This window comes from Anastrepha ludens, chromosome 2 (assembly GCF_028408465.1).
Source record: "Anastrepha ludens isolate Willacy chromosome 2, idAnaLude1.1, whole genome shotgun sequence".
Taxonomy (NCBI): Eukaryota; Metazoa; Arthropoda; class Insecta; order Diptera; family Tephritidae; genus Anastrepha; species Anastrepha ludens.
Genome location: NC_071498.1, coordinates 17,855,242 through 17,877,247, shown reverse-complemented (window position 1 = coordinate 17,877,247; position 22,006 = coordinate 17,855,242). Strand labels below are relative to the sequence as shown.

The 22,006-nt window shown below is 39.7% G+C and overlaps 1 protein-coding gene across 1 annotated transcript in view; it reads right to left on the bottom strand.

Annotated features, from left to right (window-relative positions):
* The window catches only part of LOC128864198 (dynein axonemal heavy chain 5), a 129,016-nt gene that overhangs the window by 45,186 nt on the left and 61,824 nt on the right, over window positions 1–22,006 (bottom strand). The window contains exons 16-21 of the mRNA XM_054103757.1: window positions 19,766–19,965; window positions 18,693–19,687; window positions 17,756–18,635; window positions 17,493–17,665; window positions 13,262–13,417; window positions 9,514–9,724 (exon numbers count right to left, since the gene is read on the bottom strand). Coding sequence (XP_053959732.1) covers window positions 9,514–9,724; window positions 13,262–13,417; window positions 17,493–17,665; window positions 17,756–18,635; window positions 18,693–19,687; window positions 19,766–19,965 — 2,615 coding nt within the window. The remainder of the gene's footprint in view (window positions 1–9,513; window positions 9,725–13,261; window positions 13,418–17,492; window positions 17,666–17,755; window positions 18,636–18,692; window positions 19,688–19,765; window positions 19,966–22,006) is intronic.

The window sequence follows — 22,006 nt, the reverse complement described above, 5'->3', positions numbered from 1 at the left end:
CTTTTAAATTCACAGCGAAGCAGAAAAATTAAATTTCAACAAAAGCTTAAAATTTTTGCAAGCGGCGCAAGGAAATCGATGCATAAAGGCGGCGTACCTATTTCAACGGCCATGTGTATATTATATAAAGGGTGGTTAAATTTCAAAGGCCAATGTGAACCGCACCAAAACGTCAGCGACACCGTTGGACTTTTTTCTTTAGGGTTATTTGAAAGAAAAGGTGTACGTCGATAAGCCAGCAACAATTCAAGAGCTAAAGAATGAGATAATTCGGCACATCAACGGCATAGAACCTCAATTATGCCTCAGCTGAGGCCGCGGCAGCCGTTTGGCCGATATTTTGTTTTATATGTAATTGAGCCATGCCAATATTATCATAATAAAGAGAAATGACAATAATTTCCTAAAAAAATTGTACTTTATTCAAAATCAACACCTGCCCTTGAAACTTAACCACCCTTTATATTTATTTGAGTTATGTATGTATGATGTAAGCCCACGAAACCTGGAGTATTTACTTTCAATTTTAGTTATGCTGCCCGTAGTCTGTCCTGTTGTTATTCATGCCGAATAAACATTGCATGGAATTTCAGATGCTGAGTTAACGGCAATTGTCTTGCAGCAGAACAAGCAATGTACTCCGTACTCACAGTCGACAGCACTATCATCTACTCGTATGTGCGTGTGTGTGTGTAAGTATGTATTGTAGTTATATGTACATATGTATGTAGTACCTCAATCAGATGCGTGAAATGTCGCATATGGGAAATAGCTTCAGACAACTTTATGACTCACTTTCTCATTTTCCTTTTGTTATCGGATAAAATGACTCAATGACTTGCCTGGTGTTGAGATTAAGCCATAATCCAATTTGTCACGCAGCAACCACTACCGCTTCCACGTTCCACCTGCCTCCAATGGACACAAAGCCTAAGTTGCCATTGTTATTGCACAGATATGTAGATAAGCATATTTGTTTGCTAGCAGCAGTGCCAGAAACCATTAACACTCGTCAACAATCATTGATACTGGCAAGGAAGACACACACACTCACATGCCCACATACACAAACCATTACCCGCTCACCCACTTACACGTAGCATTCAACATGAATTTCAATAGCGTTGTTAAGTTGGTAAGCTGCATGGCTTGCGCATAAGTATGTGATTTTCCATGGTAAATAAATTATTAACATAATTGGCACATTTTATTAATGCAATTAAGGCATGTAAAAATAATTGAAATTTTTTTCAAATTTTACTCTGCTGCCGTAGTCGGGTGAATTTGTGCGTGGCCAACTTTTATTTGGTCTCAGGTCCTTTGTGCGCTATGGGAACAGCAAACAGCCGAGAGTATTTCCACCAATGTAAGTGAGTCAGTTATGTATCGGGTGTTTTTTTTAGCTGCATTAGAACAATGATAGCTGCGCATGTCACAGGGAATGTGAAGATCCCGATACCCCAATCGTTGACAACGGAATTGTCGCTCCGCTACCCGACCATGACGAGGTGAGAATAACGATAACGCGACTAAAGAACAACAAAGCCGCGGGCGCCGACGGACTGCCAGCTGAGCTATTCAAACATAGCGGCGAGGAGCTGGTAAGGTGCATGCATCAGCTTCTATGCAAAATATGTGCCTGCCGATTGGAAATTAAGTGTGCTCTGCCCAATCCATAGGAAGGGTGATCCTTCTAAATATCGCCTATAAGGTTCTAGCGAGCGTATTGTGTGAAAGACTGAAGCCCACCGTCAACCAACTGATTGGATCTTATCAGTATGTCTTTAGACCTCGAAAGTTTCCCATCGACCAAATATTCACAATACGCCAAATCTTGGAAAAGCCCCATGAAAGGAGAAACGACACACACCATCGTCGATTTCAAAGCTGCATTCGACAGTACGAAAAGGAGTTATGTGTATGCCGCGATGTCTGAATTTGGTATCCCACAAAACCAATACGTCTACGCAAGAAGACGTTGCTCAACACCAGCAGCGCCGTCAGAATTGGGAACGACCTCTCCGAGCCGTTTGATACCAAACGACGTTTCAGACAGGGTGACTCGCTGTCGTGTGACTTCTTTAACCTGATTTTGGAGGGGATCGTACGAGCCGCAGAACTTCATCACTCAGGCTCAATTTTTTATAAGAGCGTACAATTTTTGGCGTATGCCGATGATATTGACATCATCGGTCTTAACAACCGCGCTGTTAGTTCTGCCTTTTCCAAACTGGATAAAGAGGCAAAGTGAATGGGCCTGGTGGTGAACGGGGACAAACCAAACTACCTCCAGTCATCAAACAAACAGTCGGCGCACTCGCGTATCGGCACCCACGTCACTGTTGACAGCTATGATTTCGAGGTTGTAAAACACTGCGTATACTTAGGAACCAGCATTAACACCGATAACAATGTCACCCTTGAAATCCAACGTAGAATCTCTCTTGCCTACAAGTACTACTCTGAACTAAGTAGGCAATTGCGTAGTAAAGTCCTCTCTCGACGAACAAATCTAACACTCTACAAGGCTCTCATCACGCTTGTCCTAACGTATGGAGCAGAAGCTTGGACGATAACAATATCCGATGAAGCGAGGCTTGGAGTGTTTGAGAGAAAGATTCTGCGTAAGATTTTTGGACCTTTGCACGTTGGTGACGGCGATTATCGTAGGCGATGGAACGATGCTGCTGTATGAGCTTTACGACGACATAGACATAGCGCAGCGAATAAAGATCCAGCGGCTACGTTGGCTGGCTCAAGTCGTCCGAATGGATACAAACGTTCCGGCTCTGAAAGTATTCGATGCGGTACCAGCTGGTGGTAGTAGAGGAAGAGGAAGGCCTCCGTTGGAAAGATCAAGTGGAGAAGGACTTGACTTCCCTTGGTGTGTCCAATTGGCGCCGGTTAGCACGAGAAAGAAACGACTGGCGCGCTTTGTTAACTCGGCCAAAATCGCGTAAGCGGTTATCGCGCCAATTAAGAAGAAGAAGCTTCCTTAAAATACTAAAGTATTGTAGACAACAGAAAAAAATTCGAAAAAAGTATACTTTTGTTAAACGATCACTTGAATTAAACAGTGTCTTATCATTTTGAAACGCCTGGAAATACGTTTTTTTATTGCTCATTTTGACCTGAAGTACTTAGAATAGAATTTTCTCGGTACTTTGGCTGCCGAGTTATCTCGCTGGTAGAGTAACAAGCAACAGTGATTATATTGACTCAAATTTATCCACAAAAGCTCTCTGATAGAACGATTATTATAACCGAAAATCGGAATAAACGCTCTTAAAATTGAATTTCGATAGCAATTTCTAATAATTCCCAAATTTTTGCTAAACTTCCTTACGTACCCATTTACAACCCCGTTATATAAGCCCAATAAACTACAAAATGGTGTTTGCTTTTGTTCGTTAAGTAATTGCTGGAATTCCTAATTCACTTAAAGTTTCCATGTATTGATTTTTGCCGCTGGTAGCATTTAGAAAATAAACAAAAACGAAAACACTACAACAATAGCAATGCCTAAAACATTAGAAGTGTTTTGCCCTTTTGGAAATGTCATTTTTACATAAAACTCTCATCAATCTAACGGCAAATTAGAGTCAAACTAGGCAGACGGCTAACAAACATGAACTCCCACCGAAGGGTTATACCTTTGTAATTGATATGGTCGTTCATATGTATGTATATTTATGGAGAGAAGAAATATTTTAAATTTGCGTTTGATAGCACAAGGTAACGCAATGAATATGGGCCTCTTATAATGTACGTACAAGTGTGTGTATGTATGCGCATATATTTTTAAGCCCCTTAAGTGTTCGCATACTCTTTAGTCAAAAATATTCAAAAGTATGCAAATATTTATCATACACATACATATAAATATTGAAGGATGCGTGATTTCGCAAATAGCCAACTTCACAGAGTTTTCAACATTCGGTAAGAAAATAATTGAAAAAAAAACAAACGTTCCTTCAAAATGAAATATTAGGCCCCTTCGCTTCTATTCGCCATTTCTCTGCTCTCTATCTCTGGGCTCTGCTCACTTCACGAAAAATTTGCATGTGAAGGACACAACAACAAAGTGTTCAAGCAAGATTCACCGCTCTCTTCTGATATTAGACAACTTTCACTAGAGCGCATTCATGCAGAGCAAATTTTGTTGCTCTAACTTTGCAAATTCTTTTTTAGTGTTGCCCGGCGTGTACAGATATCTTGCGTTTTATAGTTTCTCGCCCATGATGCAAAGAATAATGAGATGGCGCCCATCGTGGTCCCGTTACTTTGCGCTCAGTGAATTTGACAACTAGTTACGTGATTTTAGTTCCAGTATGGCCAGATTACCATTTTCGTAACTTGATTTAGCATTTTTTTTTTGTTATTTTTATTATTTTTTGTCTCGGAGTTTTAGTTCTTTCTTCATGACATTTTTCTAGCTGTTCTAATTAAAATGTCATGTTTATAATTTTGTAAAATATACATTTTTTAAAAATTATTTAAATAATTCACTCAGTTTTATTTAGCTTTACTTTTTTTTAACATCTGGTGGCATTGCCCGCGATTGCCGGTATTGTTGGTGTTCTTCTGCTTTCGGCAGTCAAATCTCTCTCTCGCTACTGCAGAGTTGCCTAGCTTTGGATATAAAAACGCACTAAATGCCCATTTAAAGAAAATAAAACACGAAATTTTATTGTGTTAAGTAAGAACTTTGTATGCGTGACAAATTGTCTGTAGAATGTGCGTTTTTTTTAAATAAATGTGTTATGCTTATGTACAATTTAATTTATGAGTTTTTTTTGTTAATCGAAATTCTTTTCTTAAGGGAACGACTTTTTTGCTATATTTGAAGTTATGTAACTAGATAAGGTACTCTTTTTGTAAAAATGTCAGTATGGTTTCTTTAGTATTTTCTGGTATTTTGTTGCTTATTTTTACTATGAATACACCTCTTGATGCTCTATGTCTCACTAAGGATTGATGACCGGAAGAAACGATTACACCTCTATGGTTTCAATTCGCATTCAATAAATTAAAAGGCTTTTTAAAATGTGTAAAAAGGTTTTCAATCTTAAGAAGAGTTGAGAGAGGGGCATTTAATATTTTTGCATAACCTTAAAAGGAGCCAAAAATTAAATTTGCACTTTTAAATTATCAAATTTTGTAAGAGTAAACAAATTTTCATTAGCACTAAAATCTTCTCAGAGTGACCTTTTTTAACCTTTTTTTTGTTTAATAATATAGTTTGTTTTCTAACTTAAAGTTAAAGTCGGTAGCTTTAAATTAAAAGAAAGAAACAAACACGAAACTTAAAAATTTTTGCAAAAAGCACTAAATTTATTGCGAAGAGTAAATGGTTGGCAATACTGCACAACTCAGCAAACGTGACGTCACGTACGCTCTGATGGGCGCAATCTTCTTTCTATCATTCTTGTTTCTCGCCTACAGTGAACAACAACATTGAGAAGAGCTAGAACACACAGAATGTTGACAGAGCAGGAGCATCACAAGATATCGAGTTGAAGCAACAAATGTTTACCTGCCTGAACGCCATCTTAGTAATACTCATTAAGTGCTTATAAACAAATATAATTTTTGCCGCTCTCTTCCAGCGCTACCAACAATAAGAAACAACAAAGCATCACTTTAGTGGTAGTCAAACGATGCTAGTCGCTAATTAGGATTATTTCAATAGAAATACTCATATCAATAACAACAACAACAGCACTCATTAAGTGCTTCCAAGCAAATGTAATTTTTGCAGCTCTTTTCCAACACTACCACATACATAACATCATTTTTACCAGATGCTTCATCCAATCGCCATTTGCTAACGCCTATATAATAATTAGAGTTAGATAGAACTTATGCATAAAGCAAAGGATACAAATTCATAACTGTATAATCCTGACGATCATTAATTGTTTTGAAATGTTCCTCAAGCACTAAAACCATTAGGTCATTGGGAACTAGCAGGTGACCTTGGTGCAAGCAAAAATCCTTCCATTTCATCTAGAATGGCGACAGCCGCTATTTAAAATAGAATACAAATAAAAATGTTCCTAAAAAATGAGTAGATACAAAACAAGTGACTACAGTCTGAAACAAGTATATAAATTTTTTGGCTTAGTTATTACAATAGGTTCGAAATTTCGTAGTGGTACAGAAGAATGTATAAGAATTCCTCTTATTCATCTCTATTTTGGTATGCAGTAAAACGTAAATGCCTTTACCAAACACGAAACTGTCACAGAACTTTTGCTAAGAGAGAAATCTCTTTTAAATCATAGTACAACATGGCCTGATGTAAGGTGCACTCATACGACATGGTGAACAAAATGCAGAAAGTGTGGCCAAGATCAGACCGTTAACCGGCGCTCAGCGAGTTTGAAAAGATCGCCTGATTGGCTGGCGTAACTGGGGTCATGATAGCGGTTTCTTTAGGAAAAAATTGAGATTGTGTTGATGATTTACGAGAATAATCAACATAATGTGTACTAATATCGCTTCGTTGTCGTCTGAGCAACGACTGATTGGGCGAGTGTGTGCATACGTGTCAAATGAGCGAATGATTTTATTGGCGCGTCTCCGTTAACGTGGCAGCCAAAGTTACTTACTTAATTTCGTTTTTCACCATAGCTGAAAGCCAAGCTTGATAATATATCATCCTTGATATTGAAAAATTGATTGAATTGGTCGAGCCAAGGGGCACCAAGAGGTATGGTGCGTCCTAAAATACTCAGGCTAAAAAGCCTATTGTATTCAGAGCTCTGGAAAGAGGGTAGATAGTCAAGGGAGAAAGGAGAAAAGTATCAGAGAAATAGATAGGAAATAATAGAGCCAGAGACGGACCTAGTTAGTCCTGTGAGAATTTTCCAGATTCTTTGGTAAATCTGTAAATATCCTCCAGTTTTAGAGAACGAATATTACTCATTCTCACGACATCAGAACTCAAAACTCGTAGTCTTACTTTAGCAAAGTCAGGACACTCACAGAGAAAGTGCTCAGTGCTATTCGCCCCCTCCAAGAAAGACAGGCACATTGGGTCCTCAGTGATTCCAATGGTGGTCATATGCTGACCCCATGGGTTGTGTCCTGTAATAATACCGACCATTAATCGAACGTCTTTCCTTCTAAGTTTTAGAATATATCATCCTCACTAATAGTAATTTGCACGGGTTAGTCTAAGACCTTTATGCACTGCGACCAGATTGATCTATTGTGCGCCCCTAATTACTTAATTGTAATTATTTAGTACACCGAGGAATCGAATCAGCTCCTTAGGAGGGAGTAATTGTAGGTATTCCTCCTATAGTAGGTACGAGCCCAGGACTCTGAGTCTCCTGTGGCCTAATGCCTCACAGTTGGTGATTAAGTGCTCCATGGACTCCTCTTCATCACAGCAGAACCTGCATGATCTTGTACTTGATAATCCTATGTGTTAAAGTTTTTATTATAGGCAAAGTGACCTGTAAGTGCTCCACAGAGTAATCCGAGGCCCTAGGGTTAGAGCAGATTTTGCTCTGTTGGCATTGAAGTTCAAAAACTTTTTGGAGTGATTACGACCGCTTGTGACGTTCGAGTGTTCCCTGATTTTAGTTTGGATCCATTTTTTGGTTTCCTGTTTTATTTTATTTTTGTTAAACCCGAAAAATGGGGTTGGTCCAATGAATAGCCTTTGTGCCCCTTTTTTGGCATAAAAATCTGCCTTCTCGCTTCCTTCGTGACCCTCATATCCTGGTACCCAAATCAGAGACACCTGATTGTGAGTGGCCAGTTTGTTGAGTGCATTGTTACACTCTATTAGGACTTTTGACTTGACTGTGAAGCTATTCAAGGGTTTGAGAACCGATTAACTGTCCGAAAGTATTTTAATTTTTACTTTCACTATTTCCATTATACCGAAGAGCTCCGCATGGAAAATTGTGGTATATGTACTTAGTGTAAGGGATTTGTGTGCTCTAGGCCCCACTATTCCTGCTCCTACTGCTTGGAACCATCTGTGTAGCATTTCTGTCTATCTATCCTCCTTGCTCGTGCATCGTGATCAATGGCTCACTAAAGAAATCGGGCAGAAAAATTGGGAACCTTTTCTTCACCAAATGAAATGGTTAGAGACAAACAAAATATCAACAACAGATATCTGCATTCTATCAGACAGCCAAGCTGCTCTACGAGCCCTGGATGCATTCCAAATAGCATCAAGGAGTGTCTTAAATTGTCGCCAATCTCTTAATGAGATGGCCAAACAAATATCGTATTATCTTATGCTGGGTTCCAAGCCACAGAGGCATACCAGGGAACTGTAGGGCTAACCAACTTGCAAGAGAAGAATTTTATGGGGGTACCTCTCGCAACTTGTAAGCTTCTTATTAAGGGCGCATTAATCAGTTCTATAAACAAAGATGGATTAGTGCCAATACCTGTGAAATTGTTAGGCAAACATGGCCAAGGCTAAATCTACGTGTGTCCAAGGATATTATAAAATTGAGTAGACTTCAAATAAGGACCTTAGTAGGGGGCCTCACAGGACATTGTCTCATAGGAAATCATGCAAGGAGATTGGGCGTTTACATGCATGATTTTTGTCGTAGCTGCAGAAATGAGAAGGAGTTAGAAACAATTCAACACCTTTTTGCACATGCCCGGCTTTAGGCAGAAGCAGGAATCGATATTTAAGATCCTACTAAATACAGATAATCGCTTTGTCATAAGCTCAGGATGGTTCAATATGGAAAGGGAAATGTAGCCCAGCCGCTGCGGCTCACAACGGATTCATTTCGTGGTCTAAGTGGCATCGCTGTCTCTGTATGCGATGCGCCTGCCAAACTTAACCTAACCTTCCTTCACCACTTCGGTAAGTAAACATGCATGCCTTTCTGACATCATCAACATACTTCACTGCGAATGTTGTTTGTCAGTCTCTCGTTCGAAAAGTTTGCTCGCTTTTAAAGCTCCCATTTTCTATAATTTGAAGTGAGGATTTTCCCTTTAATAAGGCTGACCCAATCGCAATAATAAAAATGAGGTAAAAAGGATATTTTATAACATTTTTTTGTCCCTTTAATTTTCTGTGCTACAGCAGGTAAGTGGAGAATATCTTTTCCACTTTGCCTATCAAATGGTACTTTATTCTTAATTTTTTGCTACAATTTAATTAAGAAGATGTCCAAGGTCAGTGGAAACTGAATTTAATTTTCCGCTCGAACGCTAACAAAAAGTTTGTCAACGTGAAGCAGGACGGAGGAGGTTCTATGCGGCGTGTCACTTCGACAATCAGCTGCCGGCGTACAGCGAACAACAAGCAGTTAGATTTTAATGAGACACGATTTACTGGAATTTAAATCGTAAACTTTGTCAGCGCTGAAACTTGGCCGCCAAGTAATGTTGAGTTGTAATTAAAACTTTTGTTTCCGTTTAGGTAACACTTTTTTTTTTTTTTTTCAAGAACAAAAATGTCAGAGTATGTCGACATTATTCACTATTCGCATCACCTTTGCCACCTGGCTCACTTACCATTGTTATGAATATGCCAAATTCAGGATTCATCTCAATCGTGTCACCATCAGTGAAGATGAATGTTTTCTTTTTCTCCTTTTTGGCTGTGAGCACAACTGCAACTTGTTGAGCTGCCACTGATAGCACTGGAAGTTCGATGCGATTGAATTCGTCGAAGCAGCCCCAAGTGCCGGACTGAGCCAAGCCCTTGTAGATGCGGCCCAGGCCCCTAAAAATGCGAAAATAAATGAAATTAGGAAATTATGAAGTTAACAAAATAATTTAGTAGGAAAAATATTAATGAGATAATTAAAAAAAAAATGAGCACAACAAAATGATGTTTAATTGATATTACAAAAACCGACATAAGGACTTATATCAAGATAAACATTCTGTCAAAAAAGTACCGGGAATTGTTCAATAAAACGCAAAATAACTGTTTAATCATGAAAATCTATTTTGTCGCCTTCAAAATATGCTCCATTCGAAGCTATACAGACATGCCAACGATTAGTCCTGTCATCAAAGTAACTTTTAAACGCGTTTGAAGAGATTTTCTTCAGCGAATTCTCCTTAATGGCCTCTATCGACCCAAAGCGGCGTACGCGGAATGGCAATTTAAGTTTTGGGTGGTTGTTCGATGGTATTTGTTGAGTTTTTGGTCAAGAAAGTGTTCACAATAAGAGCCTTGTGAGACGAGGCGTTATCATGGTGCAAGATCTGTGAGTTTTCCTACGTTTCCTAGGCACATCTACTCTCAAACGTCGCATAACTTCCAAATAATATTCTTTATTTACCTTCGAGCCATTTGGAACGAATTCCGAGTGCACAACACCATGACAATCAAAGAAAACGAGTGGCATGACTTTCCCTTTTAACCGACTTTGACGTGGTTTTTTGGGGTTCGGCTCATGTGGATAGCGTCATTCAACCGCCTGTTGACTGGTTTGCATGTCAAACGCATCACCTGTCATGATGCGCAGATGCGCTAGATAAACGTTGGGCCCGAATTCACTTGCATGCGAATTCATGTCTTCAGCCCCCTTCTTCTGACGATTTTTTTTTTAAGAAATTCAACTCTCTTGGAACGAGTCGAGCAACTACGCGTCTCATGCTGAATTGATGGTGTAGAATGTTGCGAATTGATTTGTGAGACATGCTACGGTCACAAGCTACCTCCCTCAAAGTTAAATGATGATTTTCCAGCACCATTTCCTTGACTTTGTCGACGTTTGCATCCGTTGAAGACGTTTTATGGGCGTCCAGATCGGCGCAAATCTTCCACGACTTTTCGGCCCTATGAAAAACCTTATACCACTCGTAGACCCGGGTTTTTGATAAAGCTCACTCGCCATAGGCTTTCTGCCACATTTTCAACGATTTGACACACGAAATTCCGTTCAAAACACCAAATTTAAGACAAATTCTTTGTTCGATATTTTTATCCATAGTGAAAATCGCAACGCACGCCAGTGGTTGACTGATATAATTAAATGCCAAAATCAAGCTAGTTGACAGATCGCGCTCGAACTCTGTCAAAAAAAATTCATAGGGTATCTATGATCAAAAAGTACCGGGAAGGTGATGTTGACTGTTTTCTTCGATTTGCCAAGGCGCAGTGCACCTTTCATCGGGCAAGACAGTCAATAAAGAATATTATTTATCCGTTTTGAAGCGTTTGAGAGATGCTGTACGACGCAAACGGCCTGAAATGTGGGCAAACAATTCTTGGATTTTGCATGATGACAACGCGTCATCGCCCCAAGCCCAAAATGGTGCTGGATTATTTGACCAAACACCAAAAAAAAGCACCGTATTCACCTGATATGGCACCGTGCGAATTCCTTTTGTTTCACAAGTTGAAGTTACCACTTCGTGGAAGGAGATTTCAGACGATAGATGAGATCAAAAATATGCGACGAAGGAGCTGAAAGCCATCCCTTCTTCGGTCTACCAGGGGTACATAGAGGACTGGGTTAAACGTTGGCACATGTGTGTTGCTTCAGACTAGCCATATTTTGAAGGAGATAAAATAAATTTGCCTGAAATTTAACTCTGGCCCCTATTATGAGTTACATTCGATCTTCGATATTCGCTGGTTGTCGAAGATCGAAAATCGAATGTCAATTTGGTATTATGAGCGGTGCAACCCTATCGAAATTTTCGTTGTTTACCGAATTTAGAGTCGAATGCAATTTTGCTTTCGATCGTGTAGCGTATTGTGGGAAAACTTGTTAAAGAGTAAGTTGTTTGCGATTATTTATGGTTTTATAGTAACCAAATAATAAATATATACTAATTTTATGCAGGTCGAAAGTCGTGAGTACCAAACAACAATTAGAAAGGCGAATCCACAATTCGCAAAAGGGATTTGCACCAAAGTTCAAGCAGCAAAAAAATGGGAATTTACAACGGAGCTGAAATGCTTGGGACCACCAGTGAGAACGGCAGCAAAATGGATTAAGCTTAATAATGTTTTTTTTTTTGTGATGTTTATAGAAATACATTTTTATTTTCCCTTGGTAGGTATGGGCTGAAATACGTAGAGGAACTGAAATACATATTTTTTTCGAATGACGAATAATTGAATAAAGAAAATTTATAACAAAAATAAAACAGAAACTGTGGCGTAAAGGCTTCTATTTAATACTTTTTAGATTTTTCTATAATATTCTCAAAATTTCATTTCTTATGTTTTCTACTTCTCCGTTATTTGACTCCACTTCAATATTTCCAGCATCATCGTACACAGTGGGTTGAGCAAGTCCTAGCATACCTTCATTACCAATACTCAATTGGTACGATCCCTGAGCATAAAATCGCAGAACTGTGGCTAGCTTAAACATATTTGGAATGGATTTGGCTCGGGTGCACTGCTGCAACTGGTTTTCTGTACTGGACAGTAGGTTCATAAACGCCTCTTTAGATAATCTAAAGTTCTATAAAAATCTGTAAGGAAATTTCTGTAATATTAAGTGCGTCAACACATTTTGAAAATTCTAAACTTACTCAGTGGAAGCCATTTCTAGGGAGTTGGATGCGCCGCTCAACTGTTTTCTACTTCTACTAGTTCACTAATCTTTCATCGTCCGATGAATCGTCGAACCACAACTCCGTTGTACTCATTTTCACAAAATATACTTTTTTTAACTTTTAAAAATGTTGTTAGCAAAGAATTTCAATACAATCGGTTTTTCTTTTATTTTGATTTTCTGTATCAGCTGAGAAAAATTATCTATTGTAAATGCGTCGAGCGATCGAAATTCACAATAGTCCTATTCTTCAACGAATGAGCACCATAATACCAAATGAAAATTCGTTCGATCAGCACTTTCGACTACAGTCGAAGATCGAATGTTGCTCATAATAAGGGCCTCTGTTTTGTTTTATTTAAACATTCCCGATACTTTCTGATCATGGGGTATGTGTAACGGTCGCTTTTTAAATGAACTATTCCCGATATCTTTTTGACAGAATGTATAAGCATATTTTCAAAATTGATTCTAATATAAACGTCATAATTACAATTATTTATAAATACATACATGCACATGCACGCACACATGTACACAAGTAAAGCGCGAAAGTGAGAGTGATACGCCAAACGAGCGCCTGAGACTCGCAACAATTATTTCAAACACGCCAGCACGCAGACGTTCGCAAAACATATACATTTACGCATAAATCTAACCGTATATGTTAGGCATACATACATAGGTATATCCTCAGCTTATGGGAAATTTATTACTCTACTGCATTTTAATACCTGTAATCCATTTGGTCGGAGCAATTAAATACAACCACGTATTTAGCCAGCGTCTTGCCCATGTCCTTAACCGTCTCCGTTTTGCCGGTACCCGCCGGCCCACAGGGCGCGCCGCCCATGCTCAGTGTTAGCGCCTGGGCAAGCGTGATGTAGCAACTATGCAGCAGAAATGAATGGCCATTCCCCAGCATCCAATAAAGCGACGAAAGTAGTTTCAGGTGCGGAAATGGAAAAGAAAATTGGAAAAACAAACAATTATTTCACACAATTCGGCGGAGTGTTGCAGCCACTCAAATGGAACACGAAAGATCAATGAATACCACCACTGCGTACTGCGTACGATGTGGAAATGCACGCACGAGTTTATATCTGCTTGGCTGATTTCAACATCAATGGAGTATGAAAGAGTTTTCAAAAAATATTACTTCTAGCCGCATGCAACCACATGTGAATCATGATTTTTATTATTATTTTTTTTTAATAAATAAATGTTAACAAGTAGCCTGAGCACAATTTATCTTGTTAAAGTGCTGAACTGTTGCTATCTCGGCAATATTTAATATCAACAATTACTGAATTGGAAAACTTATTTCCGCGCCTCGAAAGTTAAAGCACCTGTCAGTCACACCAGCAAATCCCGCTCAAAGCCTGCTGACAAATGTTTACACGGCGGAAGGCGCGTGCCACTGCATAAAATAAGCAAGAAGAATGAAAAATGGCTTAATAGACTTAATTATAAAGTTTTTCTCAATAGTGCGCCCTGTTTGTAGGGCTAAAGCCTAAACATATTGCCTCTTAGCGAATGCCTATGAGTGAAGTGCGCCGATGCCTATGACTGAAGTGAGAAAGTTAATTTCAAGCGCCTTTCGCATAAACTTCGCTGCCTACTGCCATAGGAAAGGCGTAGCTAATGCCTGCAGCTTTTGTGGGAACCATCAACTAATACAATTTTAGTTTAAATACTTAAAACTTTTCAAGCAACCTATCAACGTTGTATTTCTTCTCAAAATTTCACTCTCCTATTTGTTGCACCACTTGCTCCTTCTCCATTAAGTAATTCACGTTCAGTGCTTCCCTTTGGATTGTGGTTGGAATTCAACGCAACTTACAAAAAACTTAAAGAATTTTCCAACAGTATGAGCAACAATGTCGCAGTTTAGCAGCAACATGGCAAGAATGTGATGGCAAATCGAAGAGAGAGCAACAAGACTTGTGGCATCCAAACAACCACTGGTAAATTGGTGATGGTAAATGGTGATGGTAAATTTTTTAAAGTTTCGTCAGGCATTTAAGCTATGCCAGATATTTTAGCTTCACCGATTCGAAGTTAAGGGTCTCGAATTGTGTGGGATTTTCGAAGGGAATTGAGGAACGTCCGAATGGAAATAAACGCTTCGGCTCTGAAAGTATTCGATGCGGTACCAGCTGGTGGTAGCAGAGGTAAAAGAAGGCCTCCTCTATGTTGGAAAGATCAGGTGGAGAAGGACTTGGTTTCACTTGGTGTGTCCAAGTGGAGCCGTTTAGCACGAGAAAGAAAAGACTAGCACAAGCGTAAGGACTGGAACTATCCGCTCGACTACCAGACTACTGCAGCGTGTATCAGGCAGAGGTTCTAGCTGTTATAAAAGAAGTGGCTACATATCTAAATACGCATGCCATAACAAAAACGACTATACATAAATATATTCTCGGATAGCCAGGCGGCCATTAAATCAAAGAATGCGGCTATACTAAGATCAAAGGTTGCACAGGAATACCAAGCAGCCCTAAATGATATTAGCGTCGTATTTAAGGTCAGCCTTATTTGGGTTCCGGGACACAGGGATATTGTGGGAAACTGTAAAGCCGAACTGCTCCACAACTGCTCAGCGCTCATTTTAATACCTTTGGCCACGAGTAAACTAGTAATCAAAAACAACATTATCCAAGAGGCCAATAGGTCAAGGATAGATGAAGATACATGTGTAACAGCTAGGCTACTATGGCCGCAAATAAACAAGAAAAAGACAAAGGAATTACTCAGCCTCTCAAGAGATGATATCTCAAAGGTCGTGGCTTGTGTCACCGGTCATTGGCTAGGCACTGACAAAGCATTCCTTGAGACTAGGAATATTCTCCCATGAATATTGCAGAAGTTGTAGAGATGAGGAAGAGGAAGAAATAGTTGAGCACTTCCTTTGCAATTGTTCAGCCTTAGCTAAAATCAGAGCAGGTTGTCTAGGCAAACACTTTCTCAATTCTCTTACAGAACTGTTTGACGTGGCGATTAGACCAATCCTGCCTCAAAATGGTATCACGAAGGTAAATATACAAGGTTCCGGTGTCGCACATCACAACGGACCTGTAAAGTCTAAGTGAGTTAGTCGTACGGGCCGACTACCACCATAACCTAACCTAACCTAAATGTTTTAGAAGCCAATGTAAAGGGTAATTGGATTGGAGGTAATTTTCCCAACAGGGTTTTTTTGACAGATCACGCGTAACTACTGTCAAACTAAATACATAATTTTTTCCAGTATTCATTGATATTTTATCATAGAAAGACTTGCGTCTCAACAAAGTTTACAAATCGCAAAATTATATAACGAAAACGACGCTCTATGAAAAGTGTTCATCGCGTGCTCAGTCTAAGAGTTGAAGTCGAAGCAGATCTTCCAAAGCGTCATAATTTCAGTCGTTGGGCTTTTGAAAAACTCGCCGAAGATCTGTACTTTGGGACCCGAATTTTGTTCAGCGATGACGCCCATTTTTGACTTGATGGCTACGTCAATAGGCAAAATTGCTACATTCGGACTGAAGAGCAACCCGAAGCCATTCAAGAACAGCCATTGAAAGCAACTCTTTGGTGTGGCCTATGGGCTAGAGGAATTATCGGCCCATATTTCTTCAGAGACGAGGTTGGTGCCAATGCAACATTGAATGGCGAACGCTATCGCGCCATGATAAACGATTTCTTGATGCCAGAAATCGAAGTTCGTGATTTTCACAAAATTTGGTTCCAACAAGACGGTCGCTACTAGCCATACAGCCAGTGAAACAATGGATTTACTGCGTCGTCGTTTCGGTGAACAATTTATTTCTCGCCTCAAACCAGTGGATTGGCCACCAAAATCGTGTGATATCACACCTTCCGAACTTTATTTGTGGCACTATGTAAAGTCTAAATGCTTTGTGAACAATCGCTTGGTGTATTGGAAGCCAAATCCTCCAGCGAGTCATTCAAAATTGGTGTTTACGGATGGCCGAATTGCAGCGCAGTTGCGGCAAACATTTGAAAGGGATTACCTTTACAAAACATATATCTTGAATTGTTCTACAAAAACAATAAAAATTCCCCAATCTATTTGAATTTTCGTTGTTTAATTTCAATTTAAAAGCTGATCCCTCAAAATTAATAACCCTTTAAAAGCGCAACTTTTATATAGTAGGGCAACCAATTTAAACTAGAAATTTTCCCAGTGAAAAAGACATCTCTCTTAACTAATCCCGTTGGAGGTTCTCTTACTATTCTAGGTAGATAGGTGAAATGGTTGAAGTGCCAGTCTGGCACACCTCTAGTGGCACTGAAGCGCCGTTTTGATACCATTATGAGACCTCCAATAGCCAGTCAGAGCTGTTGATAAAATGGAGAAGATTGATGGGATTTAAGTTGGCGCACTGCCCCAGGCTGTCGAAGAAAGGAGCACCCAATGACCTTAATCGTCTAGCTGCCAAACCCGGACATTTACAGAGAAAGTGTCAACAGTCTCCTTCCCTGAAAGATCCCCACAGCTTCTGCAATGGGGGTTAAATGGTAGCCCTAGCTTTTCCGCGTGTGTGCCGATCGTCCAGTGACGAGTTTGGAAATTGAATGGCGAGGAGACCAAAAGACTTTCTGAGTCCTCCGTATATTGTACTGGGACCAAAGGGTTTTCGAAATAGCACATGAAGAAATGGAGCTTCATCTTTTCTGCGCTTTCCTGAGAAATAATTTGTGCAGTTCCCCTTTAACAACTGTCAGGGTGATGCCGATGACCGGGTAGGAGGTCTCAAGGTCTAACTATTCTACTAATATATAAATGTAACTCACCTTTCCTGTCTACCTTATTTCAGTTTTACTCCATCATCAATTGACACTATTTGATTATTATCTCATAATTATGAATTATGAATTAACTTTTTGTAAAAATATAAGATTATTTGTTAAGTATCGACTCTATTTAACACTTTGACTGCCCTTCCTTAAGCTCACCGATCAGTTAACGGCGTTATCACCAAACGATCCGTACAACCCAAGTATTCATTTTGGTATGTGAAAGTTACATCCGTTACGGAAATCCAGGTCTTGTCCAAGTCTTCTTTGAAGTAGAAACGACACTGTTTCAACCACTCAAAATCGTTGGCCGATTTAATGTTCATACGGCACTAGAAATATATTTATATCCAATTAAAATTTCAAACAAATGAAACCCTTAAATTTAAAATCAAATATTGCACAATAGTTCGCAGCCTCACCAATATATCGAAAATATCGCGTTGGTGCACGTGTATGGTAATCAAGGTTTCGAAATTGGTGCGCTCCATCTTTGTCAAATTTCTGGTTGTTTGATCGATCAGCGTGTTTAGAATTTCTAGAAACTTATTATTCGTCTCCGACATGACTTTCCTCTCATGCCTGGCCTGCATCAGCGCCATTTCCGCGTCGCGTGTCCAAATCATTTGTATACCCAAAAGACCAATTTGCGCTGGGACTTTTTCTAAAAAGCCCAACAAAGTGAAATTTGGATCATTTATTGTAGCATAAGCGGTGCGGATAATCGAATGCAATGACTGCTGTGCTGTGACCAGCAACTGAGTTAGCCATGTCTCGACGGAACCCTCGGCGCGAATCGCACGATCCAGCTGTATCATCTCGCCCTCACTGGAGATAATTGCCATCATTTTGTTATATTCGATATCGTGAAATTTCACCTTGCGTGTGTTATCGAAAATGGAGAGTAGATGATTTTGTATGGTATGCGAATCGGAAGCCTGACCCAAAATTTCCAACAGCGCCGGATCGGAGACAAAAAAGAAACGCGGAAACATCATGCGCTTGCGCTCCAAATAGCCACTGAGTGATTTTTGACAAATTTCCAACTGTTCCTGCAAATGAGGCAAAAGCTGCTTCAAGAGATCGTCACCAACACAACAAGCCACCACGCCTGGCGTCTCGTGGGCGCGTTGCATTATCTTTTGCCAGGACTTGTCGATTTTCGAGAAACGCTTCGCTTCTTTTGGCAGCTGCTTAGCAATGTCGCCACCAACAAAGACAGCCTCCAAATACACCCACATGTTTTGCACCAGCAGCCAGCGTTCCAAAATCTCGTTCGAATTCGAAAGATCGTAAACCCATCTGTATTGAGCAAATAAATTCGTACAAAAACAAAAAGAAATTAGAGTGATTACTCACTGTTGTATTTGCTTTCGAAATGGTGCGTTGTAGCGATTAGATAGCAGTGAGCCCAGCACCATCAAGCTGTCTTCTAGCTGCCCTATGGTTTCTGCAGTTGTATCACCACGCAACAATAACTCACCGCGATTGTTGAAGCTCATGAATTGTAATTCGTGTACGGACCACTCGTTGGTTACTTGCTTCAGCTTAGCCTCAATATCCTTCTCCTTCATTGCGCTAATGCAAATATCCTCAATATCCTCCTTGTGTTTGAGTAGTGGTGCCTCCAATATATTCTTCAATGAGAAGCCTTCCGAGTCGAATTCGAAAACATATTTAGTAACGTCCATGATGCGCTGCCAGTGACGCGGCTTCATTGCCTTGTTCGCCATCAATTCCAACAAGGGGCACATGTCATTGAAATCGTCGATGGTTTTCTTGAGCGCATGGAATGCCGGCCATTCCTTCAAACCCTTTGGAAGTTTACGACAGCGATTCTGGAACTCCATCAGTTCATTGTTAATCTCTTCGATATCCACCTCGTTCCAGGGTATGTCATAATAACTGCTCACGCGGTCGATTACGTCATTGTACAGCTTGTAGAGTTTCTGCAGCAGATTTAACTCTTTGCGTATCTGACCCAATTCCGGGTAATCAGTTTGTGGCAAGCCAAATAACTCTTCACCACTCTGGTATGTTTGCAGGCGGCGCCACATTCCCTCGAACCGGTTTTGGAATAAAATCAAGCGATCAGAAGCCTCGCGTGGTGTGAGACCCGCTTGCATCGGCCCAGCCGTGCGGTATTCGTTAACATATTGTATCTTGTCCTGTTTAAACTTATCCAAATTATTTCTGAGATCATCCTGGAAGGATGGTTGCATGTCGAGCAACTTGACTTGGGCCTGTAGCGCGCAGGCCAACAGATTTTGGAATGTGCTACGTAAATTGTCTACTAAGTCGAATTGCTCACGTTCCACTTGAACTTCATATCGGGTGAGCACATTGAAGGCTTCCTGGTGGTGAAATTTTGTTCAATGTTTTATGATATTTTACAATATCAAAATTGTTTACTCGAAATGAAGCCTACTTACTTCTATTGGGTCGATGCGCAGCTCCATGTCTACTTCTTGTTCCCTTATTTTACTTAAGGTTTCCATGATCATGCGCACATCGTCGAGATCTCGTATCGGCCTGTCTAACTTTCTATCCATTTCATTAATTACTGCGTAGACATAGTCCATCTCCTTTTTGTATTTCTTCTTCATGGCCTGACCAATCTTGTGATTGCAAGCTGAAAGGAAGTTAAATGGTTGAGTGGTGCTACAAAGTCTCAAAAATTAAATGGTCGTCGATTAGCCTACGATGTTGTGTATGCTTGACTTAGTAACCTAAGGTGCGTTTCATAATTATAAGACACCTTTGGTACACAATTCTTGAACTACCAAAAGCTCGCTTTTACTTTGCGGAGAAGCTTTTATTTGGCGTCATTTTAACAGTGATAGACTTAAGACTTCCAGCAATTGTTTCTGGTGCGACAGCTCACTCTATTTTGTACAACCGATATCTTTTTCCAAGAAGCTGCAATTTTGCTAGTCTTTTCGGCGTTCCATAATGATAAGACACTAGTCGAAAATAAGCTTCTGAAGAAATAGAAGGGGCTGATTATTGTTTTGGATGACTTTAATTATAACTTTATTCAATTTAACCTAAAATGCCGAAGGGTTCAATATTATCACAAGAGGAGCGTGGAAAAATTTTGGCCTACAAGGATTCAGGCTTGTCAATCAAATTAATTGAAAAAAAAAACAGTCAGAAGTCGTTGTTATCCGGAATTTTTTACGGAGTCCTGAGGTTTCAAAAACAACAGTTTGGCGCACATTACAGAGGTGCAATCATTTAGAATTATCAAAAATAAGAAAAGGACCCCATCTTTTGCTACTGCACAAGCTGGCCCGTCTTCAGTTTGCAGAAAAACACTTAGGCACCTACTGGGGCACAGTGAGATATTTGGAATATTTTTAATGTTGCCCAATTTCATATAATTTTTTAAAAAGATTATATTTTGGGATGGAAAAAATGGAAACTTGATGGAGCCGATGGTTTTTTAAATTATCGGAGAGATTTGCGCAAGAACCCCCGACCTCTTATTTTCCGAGCGAACTTCGGGGAAAGTTCTGTTATGATTTGGGGCGCATTTACATCGAAAGCAACTTTTGATATACAGTTTACATCATCGCGAATGAATAGTGGGGACTGCAAAAACGTTTTGGAAAATAGTCCTCTTCCTTTTATTCAGGATAATCGGGAAGAGTCCTCCGTTTTTCAGCAAGACAACGCCCGAATCTATGTAAGCAGGGAAACAAGGCAGTATTTGACCGATTGTTCCACAGAAACTATGGACTGGCCGGCGCATTCTCCGGATCTAAACCCAATAGAAAACATTTGGTGTATATTAGACAGAAGAGCTTATGCCATTTTGTCGCCATTTTGACAAGACCAACGAGCTTCAAGCGGCAATTAAGGCAGAATGGGCTTCTCTGGATGTAAATTTACTTAAAAAGTTAGCAGAATCGATGAAAAAAGGTTATTTTGTGTCGCTAAAGCAAATGATGCTTCCACATATACATATATATATATATAATTGGCGCATACACCCTTTTTGGGTGTTTGGCCGAGCTCCTCCTCCTATTTGTGGTGTGCGTATTGATGTTGTTCCACAAATGGAGGGACCTACAGTTTCAAGCCGACTCCGAACGGCAGATATTTTTATGAGGAGCTTTTTCATGGCAGAAATACACTATACATGCCTGCCGAAGGGCGACCGCTATTAGAAAAATGTTTTTCTTAATTTTGGTGTTTCACCGAGATTCGAACCGACGTTCTCTCTGCGAATACCGAATACCAACCCATTCGGCTACGGCGGCCGCCGACAGAAAAAATAATTCGAAAAAAGCATACCTTTGTTAAACGATCACTTTAATTAAACAGTGTCTTATTATTTTGAAACGCCTGGAAATACGTTTTTGTCAAAAATTTTCTTTCTGTATTAAAAAAGTTCTAAATTCTGTAATGAAACAGATAACTTTTGTTACTTTAATCGATGTGTGCAATTTTTTATTTTCCTCTGAAACCTATAAATTAAAATACTTTGAAATATTAGGGGCGTCTTATGATTATGAAACGCACCCTATTACAATTTTCTAGCGCTTGCCAATATCTATTAAGCCAAAAATTATATTCGTGTAATATAGTATAAACCCCCAGCTCTACATTCAGCGCATTTGGAAATGTTGCTGCTATGAATTTCACGAAAGAAAAACATAGTATAACGA